We start from the raw sequence: 19782 nt of genomic DNA on the forward strand, positions 1-19782 counted from the left end.
AAAGATTGCAGCAACCATGATCTTTAAAAAAAAAATCACCTGATTCTGGTATGGTCGCGGATGACTGGACAAATGGAAATATCAATCCATTCTTTAAGAAGGGAGTAAGGCAAAATAAAGGAAATTATAGGACAATTAGTCTAAACTCAGTGGTTGGGAACCTTTTTGAGTCTTTAATCAAGGATGATGTTTCGGGGTACTTGGAAACTTATGATAAAATATGTCAAAGTCAGTATGGTGTCTGTAACGGGAAATATTGCCTTGACAATCTGCTGGAGTTCTTCGAGGAACTAACGAACAAGGTGGGCAAAGGAGAGGCAGTGGATGTCTTTTGCTTGGATTTTCAGAAGGCATTTGATAAGGTGCCTCACATGAGGCTGCTTAACAAAATAAAAACCTATGTCGTTACAGGGAAGATACTGGCATGGATACAGAAATGGCTGACATAATGAGGCAGCGAGTGGGAATACATGGCGCGTTTTCTGTTTGGTTGCCAGTGACTAGTGCTGTTTCTTGGGTGTCAGTAGAGGGACCGTTAATTTTTCCATTGTTTGTCAAAGATTTCTATCGTGGAATTGATGGCTTTGTGGAAACGTTTGCGGATGAGATGAAGATAGGTGGAGAAGTGGTGAGTGCTGAGGAGGTAATGTGTTTGCAGCAGAACTTAGACAAATGGGAGTATGGCAAATAAGTGGCAGATAGAATACAGAGTTGGGAAGTTATTGATAATGGATTTCAATAAAAGGAACTATAGCGTAGACTATTATCTGAATGGGAAGAAAATGCAATCAACAGAGGTGCAAAGGGGTTTAGGAATCCTTGTGCAAGACTCCCAGAAGTTTAATTTGCAGTTTTAGTCTGTGGTAAAGAAGAGAAATGCAATGTTGTCATTTATTTCAAGAGAATAGAATTTTAAGCCAGGAGACAATGTTGAGGCTTTACAAGATACTGGTCAGAGCGCACTTGGATTATTTTCAACAAGTTTGAGCTCGATGTCTCAGAAATGGTGCGTTGTCATTGGAGAGCATTCAGAGGAGATTCCGGGAATGGAGGTGTTAACATAGGAGGAGCGTTTGACGGCTTTGGACCTGTATTCACTGGAAATTAGAAAAATGCAGAGAGATCTCATTGAAAACCACTGAATGATGGAAGGGGTAGATGTGGAGGATGATTCTTGTGCTGCTGCTATGGATGGGGGTGGGGGAAGTGGAAATTAGATTGCTGCCATAAGAGTGACCGCTCCCTTCGCTTCTCTGACTTCCAGCCACATTAAAAGCAGTTGATCCTTTCACGACATACTCCGTATCTACAGCTTTGAAACCATGCCTGAGTAGAATTGCCACTTTCCACCTCCTCCATTTTTGCCCTTGTAAGCAGTGGAGCCTGTGTAATGGTCGCATTATTTCAGTTACAAGTGCTGACCAAGCTCTTATTTCAGCATACCTGTTTTGGAAATTCCTCTAAAGAAAGTAAATATATTTCAACCCATCAATTGGACTATATTTATGCTTTAATAACAGCCTATAATTCCTCACAGTCGTTCTGCATTTTGCGTCGCCCTTTACTCCCAAATTACATCATCGACTTGTCATTCTGGTCCCTAACCCCTGCCAACACGATTTTAACCGTCTCCAGCCGGCTCACAAGGATGTTAGACCATCGAGCTCAGATGTAACCCGTACATTTTGTACAGATCATACATTCCCCATCATATATCTACAATGATCCACATATATGATGCATTGTTCCTTTCTTTCAAGATTGTCACCTTATCGTGGTGGAGAAGCTTGTGTGGTTCTGAGATCCCGAGTGCGATGCCGTCTGGAGCTATGCTCCTGGTAGGGTCATCCATGGCGGCCAGGTCGAGGGTGAGGTCCATGACAAAGACCAATCCAACCAAGACCTCAACGTAGGAAATAGCGGACGACGTTACTTCGAAATCAACGGCTCTGAAGGCGATGAAGGCTGCAACAAATCCATCAGCTCCTTTCGTCGTGGTTTCCATGCCATTGGATCAGTTGGTTGATCTGTGGAGTATCCTGTGCTTCCTGGAGTGCAACATCAAGTACTGTACACGTTAAACAAATTCACGCGCTGGCGTCTTCGCTCTGTTCACAACGAAGACCATCATCCTCGACCTCGAGGGATAGCCACGACGATGACGGATTGCAAAAAAACATTCCAAGAACACAAGAATGTACAGACCAGTTAATTTGACTTAAATAGTTGAGATGGAATTGGATTTGATTCTCAAGGATGTGTTTTCAGGGTACTTTGAAGCCGTTTCCTTAAGGGAAAATCTTGCCTGACAAATCTATTGGAATTCGCTGCAGAAATAGCAAGCAGGGTAAGCATCCGAAAATCGTACTCGCGTTTCAGAAGGCCTTTGACAAGATGCCACACATGAGGTTGCTAATAAATTAAGAGACCATGGCATACAGGAAATATATTAGCATGGATAAAACATTTACTGAATTGCAGGAGGCAAATATTGGGAATAAAAAAGTTGGTAACCGGTGAGTAATTATGTTTCACAGAGGTCTGCGTTGGGATTGTTTCTTTTTACATTACATTCAATGACTTGGATGAAGGATTCGATGGCGTTTTGACCAAGCGTGTGGATCGTACAAAAATAGTTAGAGGGGCAGCTGGGTTTGAGGAAGCAGAAAGGCTACAGAAGAACTTAGACACGTCAGAAGAATGAGCTATGAATTTACAAATGGGATACAGCGAAGGAAAGTATATGGTTATACACTTGGGCAGAACGAATAAACGCACATATTATTTTCTAAATGGAGAGAAAATTCAAATACCTGTTGTGTAAATGGACTTGTGCGTCCTCGTGCAGAAGTCTTTAAAGGTTAATTTGCATGTTTAGACCGTGGCGAGGAAGGCAATTGAGATATTATTTTCAAGATAAATAGAATATACACTCAATGATGTCAAGTCAAGCTTTATAATGCAGAGGTGAGGCCTCGTTTGGAGAATTGTGAGCAGTTCTGGGCTTCTATATAATAACACCATTTGAGGGTCCAAAGGAGTTTCCTGAAAGCGATTTCTGGGGATGAAAATATTGTGTTATAAAGCGGCCTCTACTAATTGGATATCGGAGGTATGAGGGATGACCTCATTAAAACCTGTCGAATGTTGAAAGGCCTCGATAGCGTGGATGTGGAGGGATGTCTCCACTGGTGAGAAGTCATGTGGGGGTCATGTCACTGGGTATATTTAAAGCGGAGGGTGATACATTCTCGATTCGTCAAGAAGAGGTGGAGCTGATGCGTCATGGGAGAACCAGGAAGATCAGAAACAACAGGTTTTTAACACCATAAATCAGCGAGTTGTTTTGTTATGTCTCTCCTGTCGCTATGAAACGGGGACACTTTCTTTTCCCTTATTAGGGTGGGAGAGAGCCTGTGGTCTGTCGAATACTGACTGAAAGTGTCGTCTTTGGGGTACTGCAAGTTTGTGTCTTTACGAATGCTTGCTGCACGTTTGAGCGCTCGGTGTGGGCGCCGATACTTTTTTCTCCTGGTGTGGGAGGATGGTCGTTGCCTTGCTACTTCTAGTGCGTAGGTGGCGGGGTTGGTGACGGGGGCGGGGTGACTAGAGGATTCTAACATTTAACTGTCATTCATTCTTTGGGGCTGTTCTCTGCTTTCGTAGATGTTTGAGAAGATAAAGACTTTCAGAACGTAGATTGCATGGATTTCTGTGACATTAAATGTACCTATTGAACCCAATTGAAAACTATTGCACGAAGGGATAAGGGGAGAAGGAAAGACGTGGGAGCTGAGAAGGAAAAGAGATCAACCACGATGAAAATATGTTGCAGACTCGATGGAGCACATGCCACATATCGATCAAATATATGCTAGCATTCTTACCCTCATGCAGGAGGCACCGGTGACAACATAGAGATTACGACCTTTAGTTCCTTGTATTTATCGATACAGGAAGGTTTAAATGTCCTTCTACTGGGAAAATACTCTATGCTCTGCAAAGAAGCTCGACGAGAGAACTACTGCAATGTCCCTCCAGATGGGTCCAAAGTGCCATTTACCTCATTTCAGCGCATTAGTAGTGAATCATTTCGATCCTTCTGCATAACTTTTTTAAAGGTAACAGAATTATTTTCCTTCGAACCAACCTACTTGACGACAGATACCTCCACCACTTGTTCAATTTTATTGTTTTGGAAAGTGTTAAATGTTACACATTAATAGAGGAAGCTTTCTTGCGCACATTTCACAAATTCTGCATTATCCAAACTCTTGTTTTTTTCAAAAACACTATTATGAAATTTACTGAAGTTAACGATTTAAATTCAGGTTCAAGTTCATGGGTAACTGTCATTCAGCCGTACACTCGAATACGGCCAAAAGAAACAGCGTTCCGCCGGGGCCAGGGTGCAAAACACAGTGCCAATAGTTACATCCAGCTCAAAGCACAAATAACACATCAAATAACGTAAGCGTTAAATTCAATTTAAAGCCGTTTTACATTTTGCATCACTGGTATCTGCGAAACTGTTGAGAAGCTTTGCTTTGTTTTCCACTTCCGGAAGGATCTCATTTCAAATCAGAGAGGGGGTTGAATTCCATGTACAATTTTACATTAAATGAATTACAAAACATACAGGGAAATTGCACGGTGGTTGCAAATGACCATAAAATGTTCAACTTAAATGAATATAATTCGCATTTCTTCAAGCACATTATTCAATATCGTCATATTCTTCTCCGATATTTTCGTCAAGCGGCAAAGGGGATTCTGTAAAGTGAGAGACAATTCCTGAGTGCATTGCAAAAAATGCTGCCACAACACGTTAAATAAAGTGAAGTTAACTGCCAATAATCAATCTTAAGTATCCATTCGGCTCATTCTCAACAAAGTATTTTTCACTATCTCCAGAGATCTGAGCAGTGCACATGTTGCAAATAGGAAACAAGGACAGAGAAAACTTCTAATCGTGAGCAGGTTGGTACCAAGGCCGACACAGGAACAAAGTTAACGTTACCATAAGACCATAAGGCATAAGAGCAGAATTAAACCATTCGGCCAACCAAGTCTGCTCCGCCTGTTTAATGCCGATAAAACACCACCATTATACACCATTATATCTTTGTTCTTATATTCATGTCCTCTCTCGAATGTTCACATTACATTTGTCTTCTTCACCACCGACTCAACCCTGTAGGGTAACCTTTACGGAATCCCACTCAAGGCCTGCAAAATCTCGTTGCAACTCTGAATTACCGAATTTTATTTCTGCTAGAAAATAGTCTACGCATGTACTCCTTCGAGTAAGTTATTTAATCGCTCAGTAGACACTCGGCACTAGAATACGACAGTACAGTACAGGCCCTTCGGCCCTCGATTTTGTGCTGACCCATATATTCCTTTAAAAATGTACTAAACCCACACTACCCCGTAATCCTCTATTTTTCTTTCATCCATGTGCTTGTCCAAGAGGCTCTTAAATACCCCTAATGTTTCAGCCTCAACCACCAGCCCTGACAAGTTATTCCAGGCATCCACAACTCTCTGTGTAAAAAAACTTAAAACTTTAAACATTAAAAATTCTTCACCCCAAATCAGCATCAGGACGTTATTCGCAAGCCCATTCCGAATTACGTTTTACAACGTAAAGCTGAGCCTTGGCGTTGTATCGCCCTCGTCCTGCTGTGAAATCATGAACAAACTTCTGCTCTCAAACCGCTGCAATGGAGGTTCCCAAGCCCGGCTACGAAAGAAGGAGGGTTGGGCATTGGTTTAGCAAACCCATTCTGGAAATTCCCAGAGCTAGAGAGACGTTAACAGAAACTACAAAATCCTTACACCTGGGAGAGAAAGGATCTAAATCGAGAGGGTATACGCCTGAGGATTACCTGAAAGACTGGCCCAGGACTGAAATCTCGCAAACTTTGTCAGCAGCCTATGTCCCAGAAGAGTTGATGGGCTTAATTAACTAAGTTGTTTCGAAGAATGTTCCCCAGTCATTTCGAAACAGGATTGCACAACAACTGGAGGGAAACTACAGTGGTGACAGTACGCTTCATCAGTAGCTTTAATATTTGGTGATATGATTCTTTTCTCAGAGATTTTCTGTCGGAATAACCTTGGCAAGATAAATCAATTCTTTTGTCAACAATCGCTGCATAATGTTCCTGAAAGATATCACTGTTGAGGGTGGAGTTATTCAAACAAAGGGACTCCTATTATATCGATGGTGTCCACAGTCTACACCATTGCCAGAGTAGCTCATATCCAGGTAAATAGAATGTATCCATTTTACTCATGATTCATAAATTGTGGATTAGCCTCGGGGTCTCTTCATTGCAGATTTGTCAGTCTCCTTACTACTCTTGTAGTCACACGGCATATGTGTAAATCAGTATGTAGAGTCTCACTAAAGCAGAGGCAATGCTGAACCTGATGTTGGGAACGAGTCCAATCAGGTGAGTAACCATTCAGTAGGAGACATTCAGTGGGGTGTATGGGGTGTCAGGTAATGGTAGCACTTCTGGTGGGGTAACATGTCACGTCCTTTTCAAGGCGGTTAGTCCACCTTTAGTCCCCACCTGGCAGTCAGCTCTCACCTGTGGCTCCCCGTAGCTGTTTGCATGCGACAGAGGCCACACCCCGGGCAACGGCTTCGACAAGCCGGCTAAACCAGCTGAGGGTAGCCGACGGGTCTCAAACCCTCGGTGAGATAGGGAGTTGTCTATCCCAGCATGTGAAGACAGACTCCGGTGGATTGAGCGGACGAGACCAATGGAAGGTCCAACGGTCAAGAATGCGGTCTCTGCAAGCGTCGTGGAACGTGTCGAGCAGGACAAGACACAGAAGACGTCCTGCTCATCCACTGCGCCTAGTTCCAACTGCAGCCGTCTCGACTCTGTCTTGCCACTGGATCCAGATGGGAATTGGGAAGAGAGAGTGAGGCTGACGCTGCTCAGCTCTCCCTCACTTAAATCCAAATCACGCGCTAGTCTCGACACCATCAATACTGGTGTCGAGGTCCTCAACGACGTACAATGGACGAACAACAACAGGAGACAATGCATGGGGAAATGGCCAACATAAAGTTTAAGTTAGCCATGGGAAAGATAGCCACTGACCTTGCCTGAGATCATTAAATGAGACCTAGCAAACTACAAAATGATTAAGCAAGAACTGGAGAGAGTTAATTGAGAGCAGCTATTTTAGGGCAAGTCCATATCGCAGATGTGGAGGGTGTTTAAAGACAAACTGCGCTGACAACAGTGAGAGGGAACGGTAGAATGGCAAGGTAAAGGAACCTCAAATATCGAGAAAGCTGGTATTTTTAGTCAAGCACAGAAAGGAAACTAAAATACAATCGATCCCTTCAAGATAATAAAGAAGATGGGTTCTATGGTTTTATACATTACTTCTCTGTCTTTCTGTGTTTTATGGCTATCTAGTGAAGACAATTCTTAGAGTTGTGTCTACTTACATTTTTTGATGATGAAATGAACCTGGGATTCTCTGAAGATGGAAATAACTAATGAAAAGGATTCGGAGATCCATCAAGAGTCATGAGATGACATCGAGAAGCAGAGTTGAAGAAAAACTTAAGACAAACTGAAATTAGTTAATGTTCTGTTACTCAATAGAGGACATATGACTAACCATAGAAACCATAGACCTGTTACTTTCACGTTAGTTGCAGGGAGGATATTGGAAAGCATTCATAGGAATAGGATTTATCACATAGACGAATTGATAAGAGTGATCATGACTTACTGCTAGAGAGGCTGTGTCTTATTTGACTGAGATTTTCGGGTAGGCAGAGGTAATAGAGGAAGACAGATATGAGGAAGATGTCCGTATGGAATTTATTGTGAGGTGTTTGAATGTGTCTCACAACTTGTGCTCAACCGGAAGAATAAAATGTTCAGGATCAATAGTGACTTGTCTGTTTGGAATCGTAAAGGTTTGCCCACAGGCATAGAGAAAAAGAGTATAGTTCTCTTTGGGACATTTAGGCTGGAGGTCTAATCTCTACTTTAATTACTTTAACATAACATTGTGAACCAGAAGTTCAACTGTTGCAATGTTCCATGTTCTATGGCCCGTTCAGTTGACTACGGCTAATGTTAATGGGATATGCAAGGATTATGCCGCCGTTGAACGTGCACATTTTGTTTTTACCGTCTTTCTTCCAAGACTAGGTTAATATCACAAGACATTTCTAGAAGCCTCTTTATTATGCATCCCCCAAAGAAGGCAGGGATAGTGTCTTCTGTCATATCTTTAAACCTATCATCCACGGTAATGAGTTATTTTTGTGTTTGAGGAAAGTAATTGCTTTTCAAGTTTACGGTAAAGCATCAGAGAGAAAAGCCTCAATAACAGTAGTAGTTAATACGTACATCTTTGAAAGAAAACGTGACCGAATTGTGTGCATGCTAACGAGACTTGTGAACAGAAACGTTAGTATGTCGATTGAGATATTCCTGATGAAACTGTTTCGATCTGACATATTTTCTCAGCCTTTTTGTTGTCCCTGTTGTTCATTGCTTTTGTAGGTATTGCCAAATGATTAGATTTCCCGATATTTTCCATACTTCTCTTGGTAATAGACTCGATGGGCAGAAAGGCTAAAATCTGCTCCAATGTGCTATGGTATTCTCATTCAAATTTCCTCAATATGCATTTGATTGATTCCACTTTAATTAATTTCGTTGCTGTGTGTTGTACTGTCGCTGCGTCTGGTTCTAAGAACATGACTGATTTCGCTGTCTTCTGATGAGACTATAGTGAGGTAAAATTGAATCAAACTTACCTTCCATGTCTTCATTTTGGTAGTCATGCAGATCACCGACCAGACAATATTCTAATTTATCTGCTGAGCCGATGGATTGCGAATCTCCTGATGAAAGAAAAACCTGGACTTTATATAAAATAATTCACTCACTTTGAAAGATAACTGATGCATACTGTTTAAATACAATTACCGACCCCAGGCCCTGTCTCCTGAATGGCGATCTCCTCATAAAACGGCTCAGCAAACTTGTGTACAGAAGGCCGTGACTTCCTATCGCCTGAAATACCAAAAATGCAAATTTATCTGGTGAAGATAACGGGGGGGGGGGGGGGGAGAGAGAGCGAGAGAGAGAGGCGCCAAACGCGTACTCGTGCATGCATGCATAGTTACTTATCTATCAAGTATACATGACTTATAACATACTTATAAGGTAGTGGGTAGTGGCTCCATATGTCACTACTATAGAGCGTGACGACCCTGCCTTACACCAGTCCCGGGCTCAGCTGGCTCCGGCTGACAGTACCTGGTATGGGCCCCTATCCAGGGTTACGAATCTTCGGGAGAAGAGAAGGCTAAGGAGTAAACTCTGCACAAATCCGGAGTGGAACCGCTAAGGCGGTTGGATGACGCAGCATGTCACCTTCCGGCAGCTCCTGCAGCTAAGCTGACGCTAAATGTACTGCTTCATATACCTTTGGACCACATCCCCGAGGCCGACAGGGGGATCCTGATGTCTGGGCAGCGCAGGATCTCCGTATTCATCGCCCAGACTGGCGCATCCATTGTTCACTTAGACAGACGGAGCCATACATTATTACATATATTACTTTATTAACATCCTCCCATTTTATGAATTCATTAAAATATCCCAGAAACATTGTTCGTAACCCTCCTTCGTGTGATAGAATTAAAAATAGAACCAGCAACATCATCTGTGCCTTCATCAAATTCATCCGCATAAGTTCCAAAGTCCAGTGACCCAACAATGCTTACATCATCTCAACCACACTGAAATATTTGTCTGTACTAACTGCTGTCTGTTAATCAGACAATCTTTAACATACAGCCGTATTCAGAAGTCTGCTAAACATTGTGTAAGCGGACTAGTGTTTTCTCTCTGCAGTGAAGGACGATATGAAGTGGCTTATTGGAAGCATGCAAAATGATGAGGCATAGAACAAGTGGATATAATGATTATTTATTCTAGGGCGGAAATGGAAAATACGAGCGAGTATAATTTTAAGGTTATTGGAGGGAAGCATAGGAGAGATTTTTTTTTTTTTTTACACAGAGCGGGGAGTGATACGTCTTGATACGGGTGGTGTTGGAGGTAGATGCATGACGGACACTTAAAAAACATCAAGATAAACGTATAGGTGATAGAAAAAAATAGAGGGCTCTGTGGCGGATGGAGTATATGGAAATTAGAGTAAGTTAAGTTGTCGGCGCATCATCGGAGGAAGAAGAGCCTGTACTGATCCGTAATGCTATGAGTTCAGTAGTAATGTCATCCTAATTCCTTGAATGTGTTTCTTTCTGCAACAACCTCCGCGTTACTTTCATGTGCTGTTTCTTTCGTCCATTAAGCGAGCAGATAAGCCTGACAGCATCATTTCGTCTTACATACGCTGCATTCAGCAATACCCTTCAAGCTGCGTTACGGCGCCAGCTTGTATTTTCTTGCTCATCTTACGAAGGAAAAATACATTTACAATCCACGCCTAAATAGTCGACACCTGAGTATTCTTGACAGCCATTTAGAGTCTATTTATGCGTTTATGGACTCTCAATTCATGGAACATACCATATAGCAAGGAATCAACATGAGGAATGTGAAATTAATTTACAGTTATTCATCAAGGTGATGAGAACAGATTTACCAACCATTCTGGAACTGTCTTCGTTGGCTTTTGATCAGGTAGAGAGAAACGATGACCAGAAGAGAACCAAGAATGAAAGGGATGGTGTAAATGAAGGCTCTCAGATTACTAAAAGGAGGAGTATGTGGCTGGTGATCTGAAAGAAAGACGTTAAACAAATTTAAATATATTTTGTCAGGAGCAATACGGAAGCGCATTGCGTCTGAAACCTCGGCTGAATTCCACTGCTGTCTCAAAGCAGATTGTACATACACCCCCGACAGCGTGGGTTTTCTCCGACTTTCCAAAGATGTAGGGGTTATTAGGTGAATTGGTTACCTGACTGTAATCGTCGGCGCGGTCTTGTTGGGCCAGAAATGCCTGTGACCGTGCTGTATCTCCGAGTAAAGGAATATTAAAACATGCCTTTCATTAAATCACGGATTCAGCTATCACAACAGACAAAAGTTGTCAGAATGCTTTAAGTGACATTTCCATGCGTTTGTCAAGATTTGATTTTCATTCTGAACGTTATAATGTTAAACGTAAACTTTAAAGTACTGCTCAGTGAAGTTAAAGGTATATAAATACTAATCTCACTCAAGCTTTTTCCGGGAAGTTCTAAGTCGTTTGAAGATTTCAATTCGAACACCACCGCCGTCACAGGGGTGCACATAGAGCGTGAAATTTTAAGAGGTAAGGAGATGGAAAGCTGGATTTAAAACAAGGGCTTCAGGGGAAATAAATGCTCCAAGAAAATTACAGATATGCATAGGAAGAAAATGGTGTTGAACATAGATGTAGAATGGCACCAGCAGCTGAGGACTAGGACAACCAATCCTGGAAAGGTTAATTTTCTGATACCCATTCGAAGATATCAAGGTTTCTTCTAGGGTTGTGTTAAGAGATTGAGATATGACGAGAAAATAAGTGGAATTGACGAAAAGTCGCAGCATAATTCGATTACTGACCAGAACATATCACTCCGACGGTTTCTTTGTGCCCACAATCATGACGATGCAATGTAGAAATCTGGCAATCTGACAGAAATTTCTCACTCCCTTTGCATTTGACCTCGTCCATCCAAATAGTGCCGTTTCCAAGAGGAAATAATATCCCCCCGGAAGCCAGGACTGGATCTCCACAGTTTAATTGGCGACAGACGACAGCAGCATCGTGTCTGTCCCATGAATCGTCACAGACCGTTCCCCACGTCCCACTGAAGAAAACTTCAATTCTTCCGGAGCAATTATCGAACCCCGCCACAAGCCGCAGATCTGAAAGAAAAGACGCACGAGTTCTTATTTGAGAATTAACTTGTGTTGGAATTCCTATGTACCCACTTCTCCCTCTCAACTTCTAGAGATCAGTCATGTGTTTCATGTTTTGCGTAGCCAATTGTTCGTGGATGAAATCGGGCAATAAAGTTGAAGAACAAAACGTTCGGTAGAATAAGTTGATCCACTCTGATGTTATCAATATTTTCATTGAAAACAAATATTCATACAGTTATGTAATATCCTACATTGCCCTGTCACGCTGGAATTCGGAATTTAGCAAAAGATGTACCAGGTTTTGTAATGGCGTCATTATACTCTTTCGTATTGAACGATGAAGTTTTTTTTTGACATCTGAGCCATACGCCGGTAATGTCTGGCAAACAATTTACCGTCCTTTTGCAGTTAAACGTTCCGATACTCTCCAAATTTAGTCTATCTCGAACTTCTGATTACAATGCGTTCAGCAAGAATGTTCTATCTTTTTTGCTAAAGCAGCGAATTGGTCTACGTTGTACTTAAATACTCTCTTGCACTGACGCGACCAGAAATCAAGTGAGAGAGGAAAATTTAAATTGAGGGAGGAAAGTCTGCATCCTTCTGAGACCAGGAGCAGGGAAAACGCCTAAAAACAAGAAGCCTGAATAAAAGCAATGTATACATTTGCATATTTTGAATAATGAAAGTATCAATAATTACTGGAGGTTTTTGGAAATGGGTTGATTATCTTCTCCTTATTGACCTTCTTAATTAGCGGTTTCGATGGCCATGTTTCTGTAAAACATTCAATTCATCATTTCAGTGAAATACTCCACATGCAGGTCCTTACGTTTATAGATAAATTATGTAATAAATATATCACTAACATTGTCAGAGTGCAAAGAACATTGTCGATTATGCCGCCAGTATTGAGGATATGAGTTATAGGGAAAGGGTGAATAAGGTAACACTCAGAACACGCTGGAGGAACTCAGCAGGTCGGGTAGCATCCGTGGAAAAGATCGGTTGACGTGCCGGTCCGAAACGTCGATCGTACATTTCCACGGATGCTGCCCGACCTGCTGAGTTCCTCCAGAGTGTTGCTTTGACCCCAGAATCTGCAGGTTATTTTGGGTGAATAAGGTGGGACGTTTACCCTAGAACGTAGAAGAATGAGGTAAGATTTATTAGAGATAACCGCCATTATGAGTCGCTTAGATAGGATCCATTCAAAAGTCTAGAACTACAGCTCATAGTTTGAGGGTAAATGATGAAGTCTTTAAGGGAAACATGAGGGGATATTTCGTCACTCAGAGTGTGGAACGACTAATCTGTGGATCTGTGGGAAAGGGTTTATTTCAACGCTTAAGAGAAATTTGGACTGGCCCGTGGATGGGAGGGAAATGAAGAGCTTTGATCCGGGTACGAGCCGATGGGGCTAGGAAAACTGATAGTTCGGCACGGGTAGGTGGGCCGAAAGGCCTGTTTCGCAGTCTGTGACGCTTTGACGATATAATTACCTGAACAAATGATCCCAACATCCTCCTTATGTTTGCAGTTGTGCTGGCCCCATGATGAAGATGGGCATTGCCATAAAAGTGAGTCGCCCAACCGACATCTCACGTCATCCAGCCAGATCGGTCCAGTCCCTTCTCCAAATGTAGCGCTGTTTTCTATGAATTTTGCCGAGCCGCAGTTGAGCTGGGAGCAAACGACTTGTGCATTCTCCATGCCAAACGAATCAGAGCAAACTGTTCCCCATGTTCCATTAAAGAAAACCTCGAGTCTGCCCTGGCAGGGATTCTCCCCATTTGCCAACCTTATCTCCCTGTGATCTGAAGAGCAAAGTACAAACCTGATTCTTGATTAGAGCTTCATGCTAATAATTAATTGTGATCTGCAATATGGTGATCAGGGATGTGCAGCACTTCTGATGATGGGGTTATGGCGTCCAAACTCCCCTTTGGATACTCAGATTTCACCAATGAATCGAAGTAGCTGTTTGAATGCGGCACCGGCCACACATTGGAGCACAGCTTCGACCGGAAAGTTAAACCAGGCGAGGGAGACGGCGGGAGCCGTACCGCACAGAGATGTTCACATGCCTGCGCTAGCATGAGAAGACAGCTCCGGCAGAGTGGACGTAAAGGATCTACAGTGAGATCCAACGGACAGGAAGGGCGCAATACTTCGATTCAGAACCAGTGTATTATGTCTGAACAAAGGGATGAGGGAGGATTTGGCTCGTGTAGACTGGGAACACAGGCTACATTGTGAGATAGTTAAGGAACAGTGGAAAACTTTCAAAGAGATTTTTCACGGCACTCAACAAAAGTATATTCCACTTAAAAGCAAGGACAGTAAGGGTGGGGACATAAAAAAGGAAAGGTACATTTTATGCGGAATTTCTCCAGTTAGCGGACGAGGGTTGGACACACGAATAAATCCGCACCAGTCGCACCCTTTTCACAATGCGAGAGCCACTGATCGATCCTCCAAAAACCCACTTTTTCTGTGGATATAGCAAAGCTCATTCAGTATACAACGCCATGTGTCTGTCAGTCTATCAGCTGATCTTCTATTTTTCTCACCATACTGAACACCAGCTGCCCATCAAGTAGCTCCTCCTCTTTAAGAACACAGAAGCTGCTAGTGTTCTTGCAAAGTGTAAACATGCTGCAAATAAACCATAACACCATCTCGCCTCTCTCTCTCTTAATAACAAGCTGTCTTGTGTTGAACAACTCTCTCTCTCATTTCAAAAGCACAGTTCATTGGGGTAATTTAGGATCCCGTCACACTGATGATAGCATATTGAGTGGAAACGCAAATTGTGCTGAAGATACAGACAGTCCACAGAGACCCATTGATAGCTTAAGTGAGTGGGCAAGGGCGTGGCAGATGGCGTACAATGTTGGTAAGTGCGAGGACATCGTCTTGCAAAACGAAAGGGTATATTATTATTGAAATGGTAAAATATTGCAGCACGTTGTTGTGCAGAGGGGTTTATGAGGACTTATGCATGAATCTCAGAAAAGTGGTTTGCAGGTACAGTTGGTTACGTAGAAAATAATGGAATGTTGGCCTTCATTGCTAGAGGGATTGAATTTAAGAGCAGGGGGGTTATGGTGCAAATGCACAGCGTAGTGGTGAGGTCACACCTGGAGTACTGCGTGCATTTCTGGTCTCTTTACGTGAGGAAGCATATACTGCAGAGGTGATAAAGAGGAGGTTCAGCAGGTTGATTCCATAGATAAGGGAGTTAGACAATGAAGACAGATTGAGGTGGCTTCGACTGTACTCTTCGGAATTCAGAAGAGCAGATCTTAGAGAAATATATAAAGTTATGAAAGGGGTAGATACGATAGAGGCAGGAAAGTTGTTTCCACTGGTAGGTGATACTAAGACTAGGGGATATAGTCTCAAAATTCTGGGGAGCAGATTTAGGACAGTGATGAGGAGGGAATGCTTTTCTCAGAGAGTGATGAATCTGTGGAATTATTGGCCCACCGAAGCAGTGGAGGCTACCTCATTAACTGTATTTACGACGGGTTGTATGGATCAGGGTTTTGGGAAAATTGCAGATAGGTGGAGGTGAATCCATGGCTTGGAAACAAAGGAACGTAGAAAACGTACAGCACAAAACAGGCCCTTCGGCCCACAAAGTTGTGCCGAACATGTAGCTGCCTTAGAAATTAATAGGGCCGCCCATAGCCCTCTATTTTCAAACTTCCATGTACCTCTCCAAAAGTCACTTAAAAGACCCTATCGGATCCTCCTCCACCACCGATGCCGAGAGCCCTTTCCAGGCACACACCACTCTCTGCGTAAACAAAACTCACGCCTGACATCTCCTCCTCACCTCCTCCCAAGCACCTTAAACCTGTGTCCTCTTCTGGCAATCGTTTCAGCCATGGGATAAAACCTCTGACTATGCACACGATCAATACCTCTCATCATCTTTTACAACTCTATCAGGTCACCTCTCATCCTCAGTCGCTCCAAGGGGAAAAAGCCAAGTTTATGCAATCTATTCTCATAAGGCATGCTCCCCAGTGCAGGCAACATCCTTTTAAGTCTGCTCTGCACCCTTTCTATGGTTTCAACATCCTTCTTGTCGTGTGGCGACTAGAACTGAGCACAGTACTACAAGTATGGTCTGACTAGGGTACTATACAGCTCTTGGTTCTGAAACTCTGTCCCATAATTGATGAAGGCCAATACACCGTATGCCTTCTTATCCACAGAGTCAACCTGCACAGCTGCTTTAAGCGTCCTGTGGACTCGGACCCCAAGATCCTTCTGATCCTCCACACTGCCCAGAGTCTTACCATTAATACTATATTTTGCCATTATATTTGAGCTACCAAAACGAACCACTTCACACTTATCTGGATTGAGCACCATCTGCCACTTCTCAGCTCAGTTTTGCATGGTATCAATGTCCTGCTGTAACCTCTGACAGCCCTCCACACTATCGAAACTTTGTGTCATGATCAGCCATGATGTTACTGAATGTCGGAGCAGGTTCGACTTGCCAGATGTCCTACTCCTGCTCCGATTTATTATTTTCCTGTGCTCCTATGTTGAAGCGATATGACGAGCCACAGAACTGGTCATTCACTGCAGCTACGGAAGACCCCAGTTTTTGCGACTACTAGTTCCACAGGCCAGTGACTTCCAAGGTCGGGAGAATGGAACTGTCCCAGTGCAACGACTTTTCAATTAAAATAATACTCTCCCGCACAGGTTTTCTGTCATTGTTGGAAACAACTGACAAAAAACAACCTTAGACTATAGCGTGTTGTGAACTCAGAAGTGAAGAAAGCTTTACGTCTGTGTCTCAAGTCCGCAGTCCTTGCACCGCCAAGCGTTACAGTACAATCTTTCAGAACCAATGAATCTAATTTCAGATTTAGTGTTGCGTTTTACTGGATATATTTCCACAAAATCATAACCTTTTCTTACAGAATTATAAATTCGAAAAATTCTGTCGAAACTGGAAATCCAAAGTAACACACACAAGTTACTGGAAGAACGCAGCAGATCAGAAAGCTTCAATGGAACTAGTCGACATTTCAGACCAAGACCTTTCTTCAGGACATTTGCAATTTTTCATTCTACTGGAGCCATTTTTTAATCCACAGATTCCTGAAAGATCATCACTAATGCCTCCACGATATCTTCGGCTACCTCTTTCAGAACACTGGGATGTACACCATTTGGACCAGGTGAGATATACCTTCAGACGTTTTAGTTACACAAGAACTTTCTCTCAAGTTCTGGTAACTTTACACACTTTTTGCCTCCTACACCTGGATTTTCCACCATAATGCTATCGTCTTCCACAGTGATGACTCATGGATAATACTTATGCAGTTCACCTGCTGTTTTGTTGTCGCCTGTTACAACTCTACAGCATCGTTAACCTGTGGTCTGATATCCAGTTTGACATCTCTTTTACATTTTATGCATCTGAAGAAACGTTTCCTGCCCTCTTTAATACTATTGGCCAGCTTGTGTTCTTATTCCATGTTTAGCTTCTCAATGACTTTTTACTTGGCTTATGTTGGTATTTGAAAGCTTGCCAATCCAATAGCTTCCGACTACTTTTTACTCTATTATATGCCCTCTCTTTGGCTTTTATGTTGTTTTGGACTTCTCTTGTTAGCCACGATCGTGTCATCTTTCCTTCAGAATACTTCCCCACTTTGAGATGTACATATCGAGTGCCTTCAGAAATTCTTACAGAAACTCCAACCTTTGCTGCTTTGCCGTCATACCTGCCAGTGTTCTTTTCCAATCAATTCTGAACAAATTCTATGTCATATCTCTGTAAATTCTTTTTCTCCAATGAAATACTGATGCATCTGACTTTAGCTTCACCTTCGAAAATTTCAGGATGCAATCGATTGCGTTGTGATCAATTGCCCCGGACGGTTCTTCTACCTTAAGGTCTCAAATCAGCTCATGTTCATTGCACAACACTCAATCCATAATACACCATCCGCTAATAGGCTCAACTACGATCTGCTGTAAAAAGCCATGTCGTTAGCGCTCTAGAAAGTCCCCCTCCTAGAACGCAGCACCAACCTGATTTTCCGAATCTACCTGCATATTGTAGGGTATATGGAATTCAGCAAGGTATTTGATAAAGTACCCCATGCGAGGTTTATTGAGAAAGTAAGGAGACACGGGATCGAAGCGGACATTGCTTTGTGGATCAAGAACTGGCTTGCCCACAAAAGGTAAAGAGTGTTGTAGACTGGTAATGTACTGCATGGAGGTCGGTGACCGGTTGTGTGCCTCAGGGATCTATTCTGGGACTCTTACTCTTCGTGATTTTTATAAGTGACCTGGATGAGGAACTGTAGGGATGGGTTAGTAAGTTTGCTGATGACACAAAAGTTGGGGGTGTTGTAGATAGTGTGCAGGGCTATCAGATGTGATAACGGGACACTGATAGGATGCAAAATTGGGCTGAGAAATGACAGATGGAGTTCAGTCCAGATAAGTGTAAAGTGGTTCATTTTGTTAGGTCAAATATGATAACAGAATATAGTATTAATGGTAAGACTCTTGGCAGTGTGGAGGATCAGAGGGATCTTGGGGTACTAGATTTGCAGGGGGATGGGAACCAGAGCGCCAGAGCTGACAGCGTGGCTGGGGTGAAAATAAATGATAAAAGTTCAAGCAAATCCGCTAATAGAAAGGTTGTGAGTGGTGGTAAAAATCTTCTGAGGTGTATATATTTCAATGCTAGGAGTATTGCGGGGAAGGCAGAAGAGTTGAGGGCGTGGATTGACACGTGGAATTATGACGTTGTAGCAATTAGTGAAACTTAGCTGCAGGAGGGGCAGGACTGGCAGCTTATTATTCCAGGGTCCGATGTTTCAGATGTGATCGAGGCAGAGGAATGAAAGGTGGGGGAGTAGCATTGCTTGTTAGGGAAAATATTACAGCAGTGCTCAGGCAGGACAGATTAGAGGGCTTGTTTACTGAGTCCTTATGGGTGGAGCTGAGAAACAGGAAAGGTATGGCCACATTAGTGGGATTGTATTACAGACCACATAATAGTCTACGAGAATTGGAAGAGCAAATCTGCAATGAGATAGCAGGCAACTGCAGGAAACATAAAGCTGTGGTGGTAGGGGATTTTAATTATCCATATATTGATTGGGACTCCCATACTGTTAGAGGTCTAGATGGTTTAGAGTTTGTAAGATGTGTTCAGGAAAGTTTTCTAAATCAATATATAGAGGAACCAACTAGAGGGTATGCAATATTGGATCTCCTGTTAGGAAACGAGTTAGGACAAGTGATGGAAGTCTGTGTAGGGGAGCACTTTGGTTCCAGTGATCATAAGACCATTAGTTTCAACTTGATCATGGAGAAGGATAGATCTGGTCCTAGGGTTGAGGTTCTGGACTGGAAGAAGGCCAAATTTGAAGAAATGAGAAAGGATCTAAAAAAGTGTGGATTGGGGCAGGTTGTTCTTTGGCAAAGATGTGATTGGTAGGTGCGAAGCCTTCAAAGGAGGAATTTTGAGAGTCTAGAGTTTGTATGTTCCTTTCAGGATTAAACGCAAAGTGAATAGGATTAAGGAACCTTGGTTCTCCAGGGATATTGCAACTCTGATAAAGAAGAAGAGGGCGTTGTATGAAATGTATAGGAAACAGGAGTAAATCAGGTGCTTGAGGAGTATAATAAGTGCAAGAAAATACTTAAGAAATAAATCAGGAGGGCTAAAAGAGGACATGAGGTTGCCTTGGCAGTCAAAGTGAAGGATAATCCAAAGAGATTTTACAGGTATATTAAGAGCAAAAGGATTGTAAGGGATAAAATCGGTACTCTTGAAGATCAGAGTGGTCGG

General features: G+C 42.6%; 1 protein-coding gene across 1 annotated transcript in view; it reads right to left on the reverse strand.

Moving 5' to 3' along the window:
• Positions 1-19782, reverse strand: part of LOC140196962 (scavenger receptor cysteine-rich domain-containing group B protein-like) — a 117744-nt gene that overhangs the window by 23826 nt on the left and 74136 nt on the right. Inside the window, exons 8-13 of the mRNA XM_072256899.1 lie at positions 13430-13733; positions 12630-12704; positions 11625-11930; positions 10679-10810; positions 8985-9071; positions 8813-8899 (exon numbers count right to left, since the gene is read on the reverse strand). Of these exons, the coding sequence (XP_072113000.1) occupies positions 8813-8899; positions 8985-9071; positions 10679-10810; positions 11625-11930; positions 12630-12704; positions 13430-13733 (991 nt within the window). The remainder of the gene's footprint in view (positions 1-8812; positions 8900-8984; positions 9072-10678; positions 10811-11624; positions 11931-12629; positions 12705-13429; positions 13734-19782) is intronic.

The sequence above is a fragment of the Mobula birostris genome, chromosome 4 (genome assembly GCF_030028105.1).
Source record: "Mobula birostris isolate sMobBir1 chromosome 4, sMobBir1.hap1, whole genome shotgun sequence".
In the NCBI taxonomy this organism is placed as follows: domain Eukaryota; kingdom Metazoa; phylum Chordata; class Chondrichthyes; order Myliobatiformes; family Myliobatidae; genus Mobula; species Mobula birostris.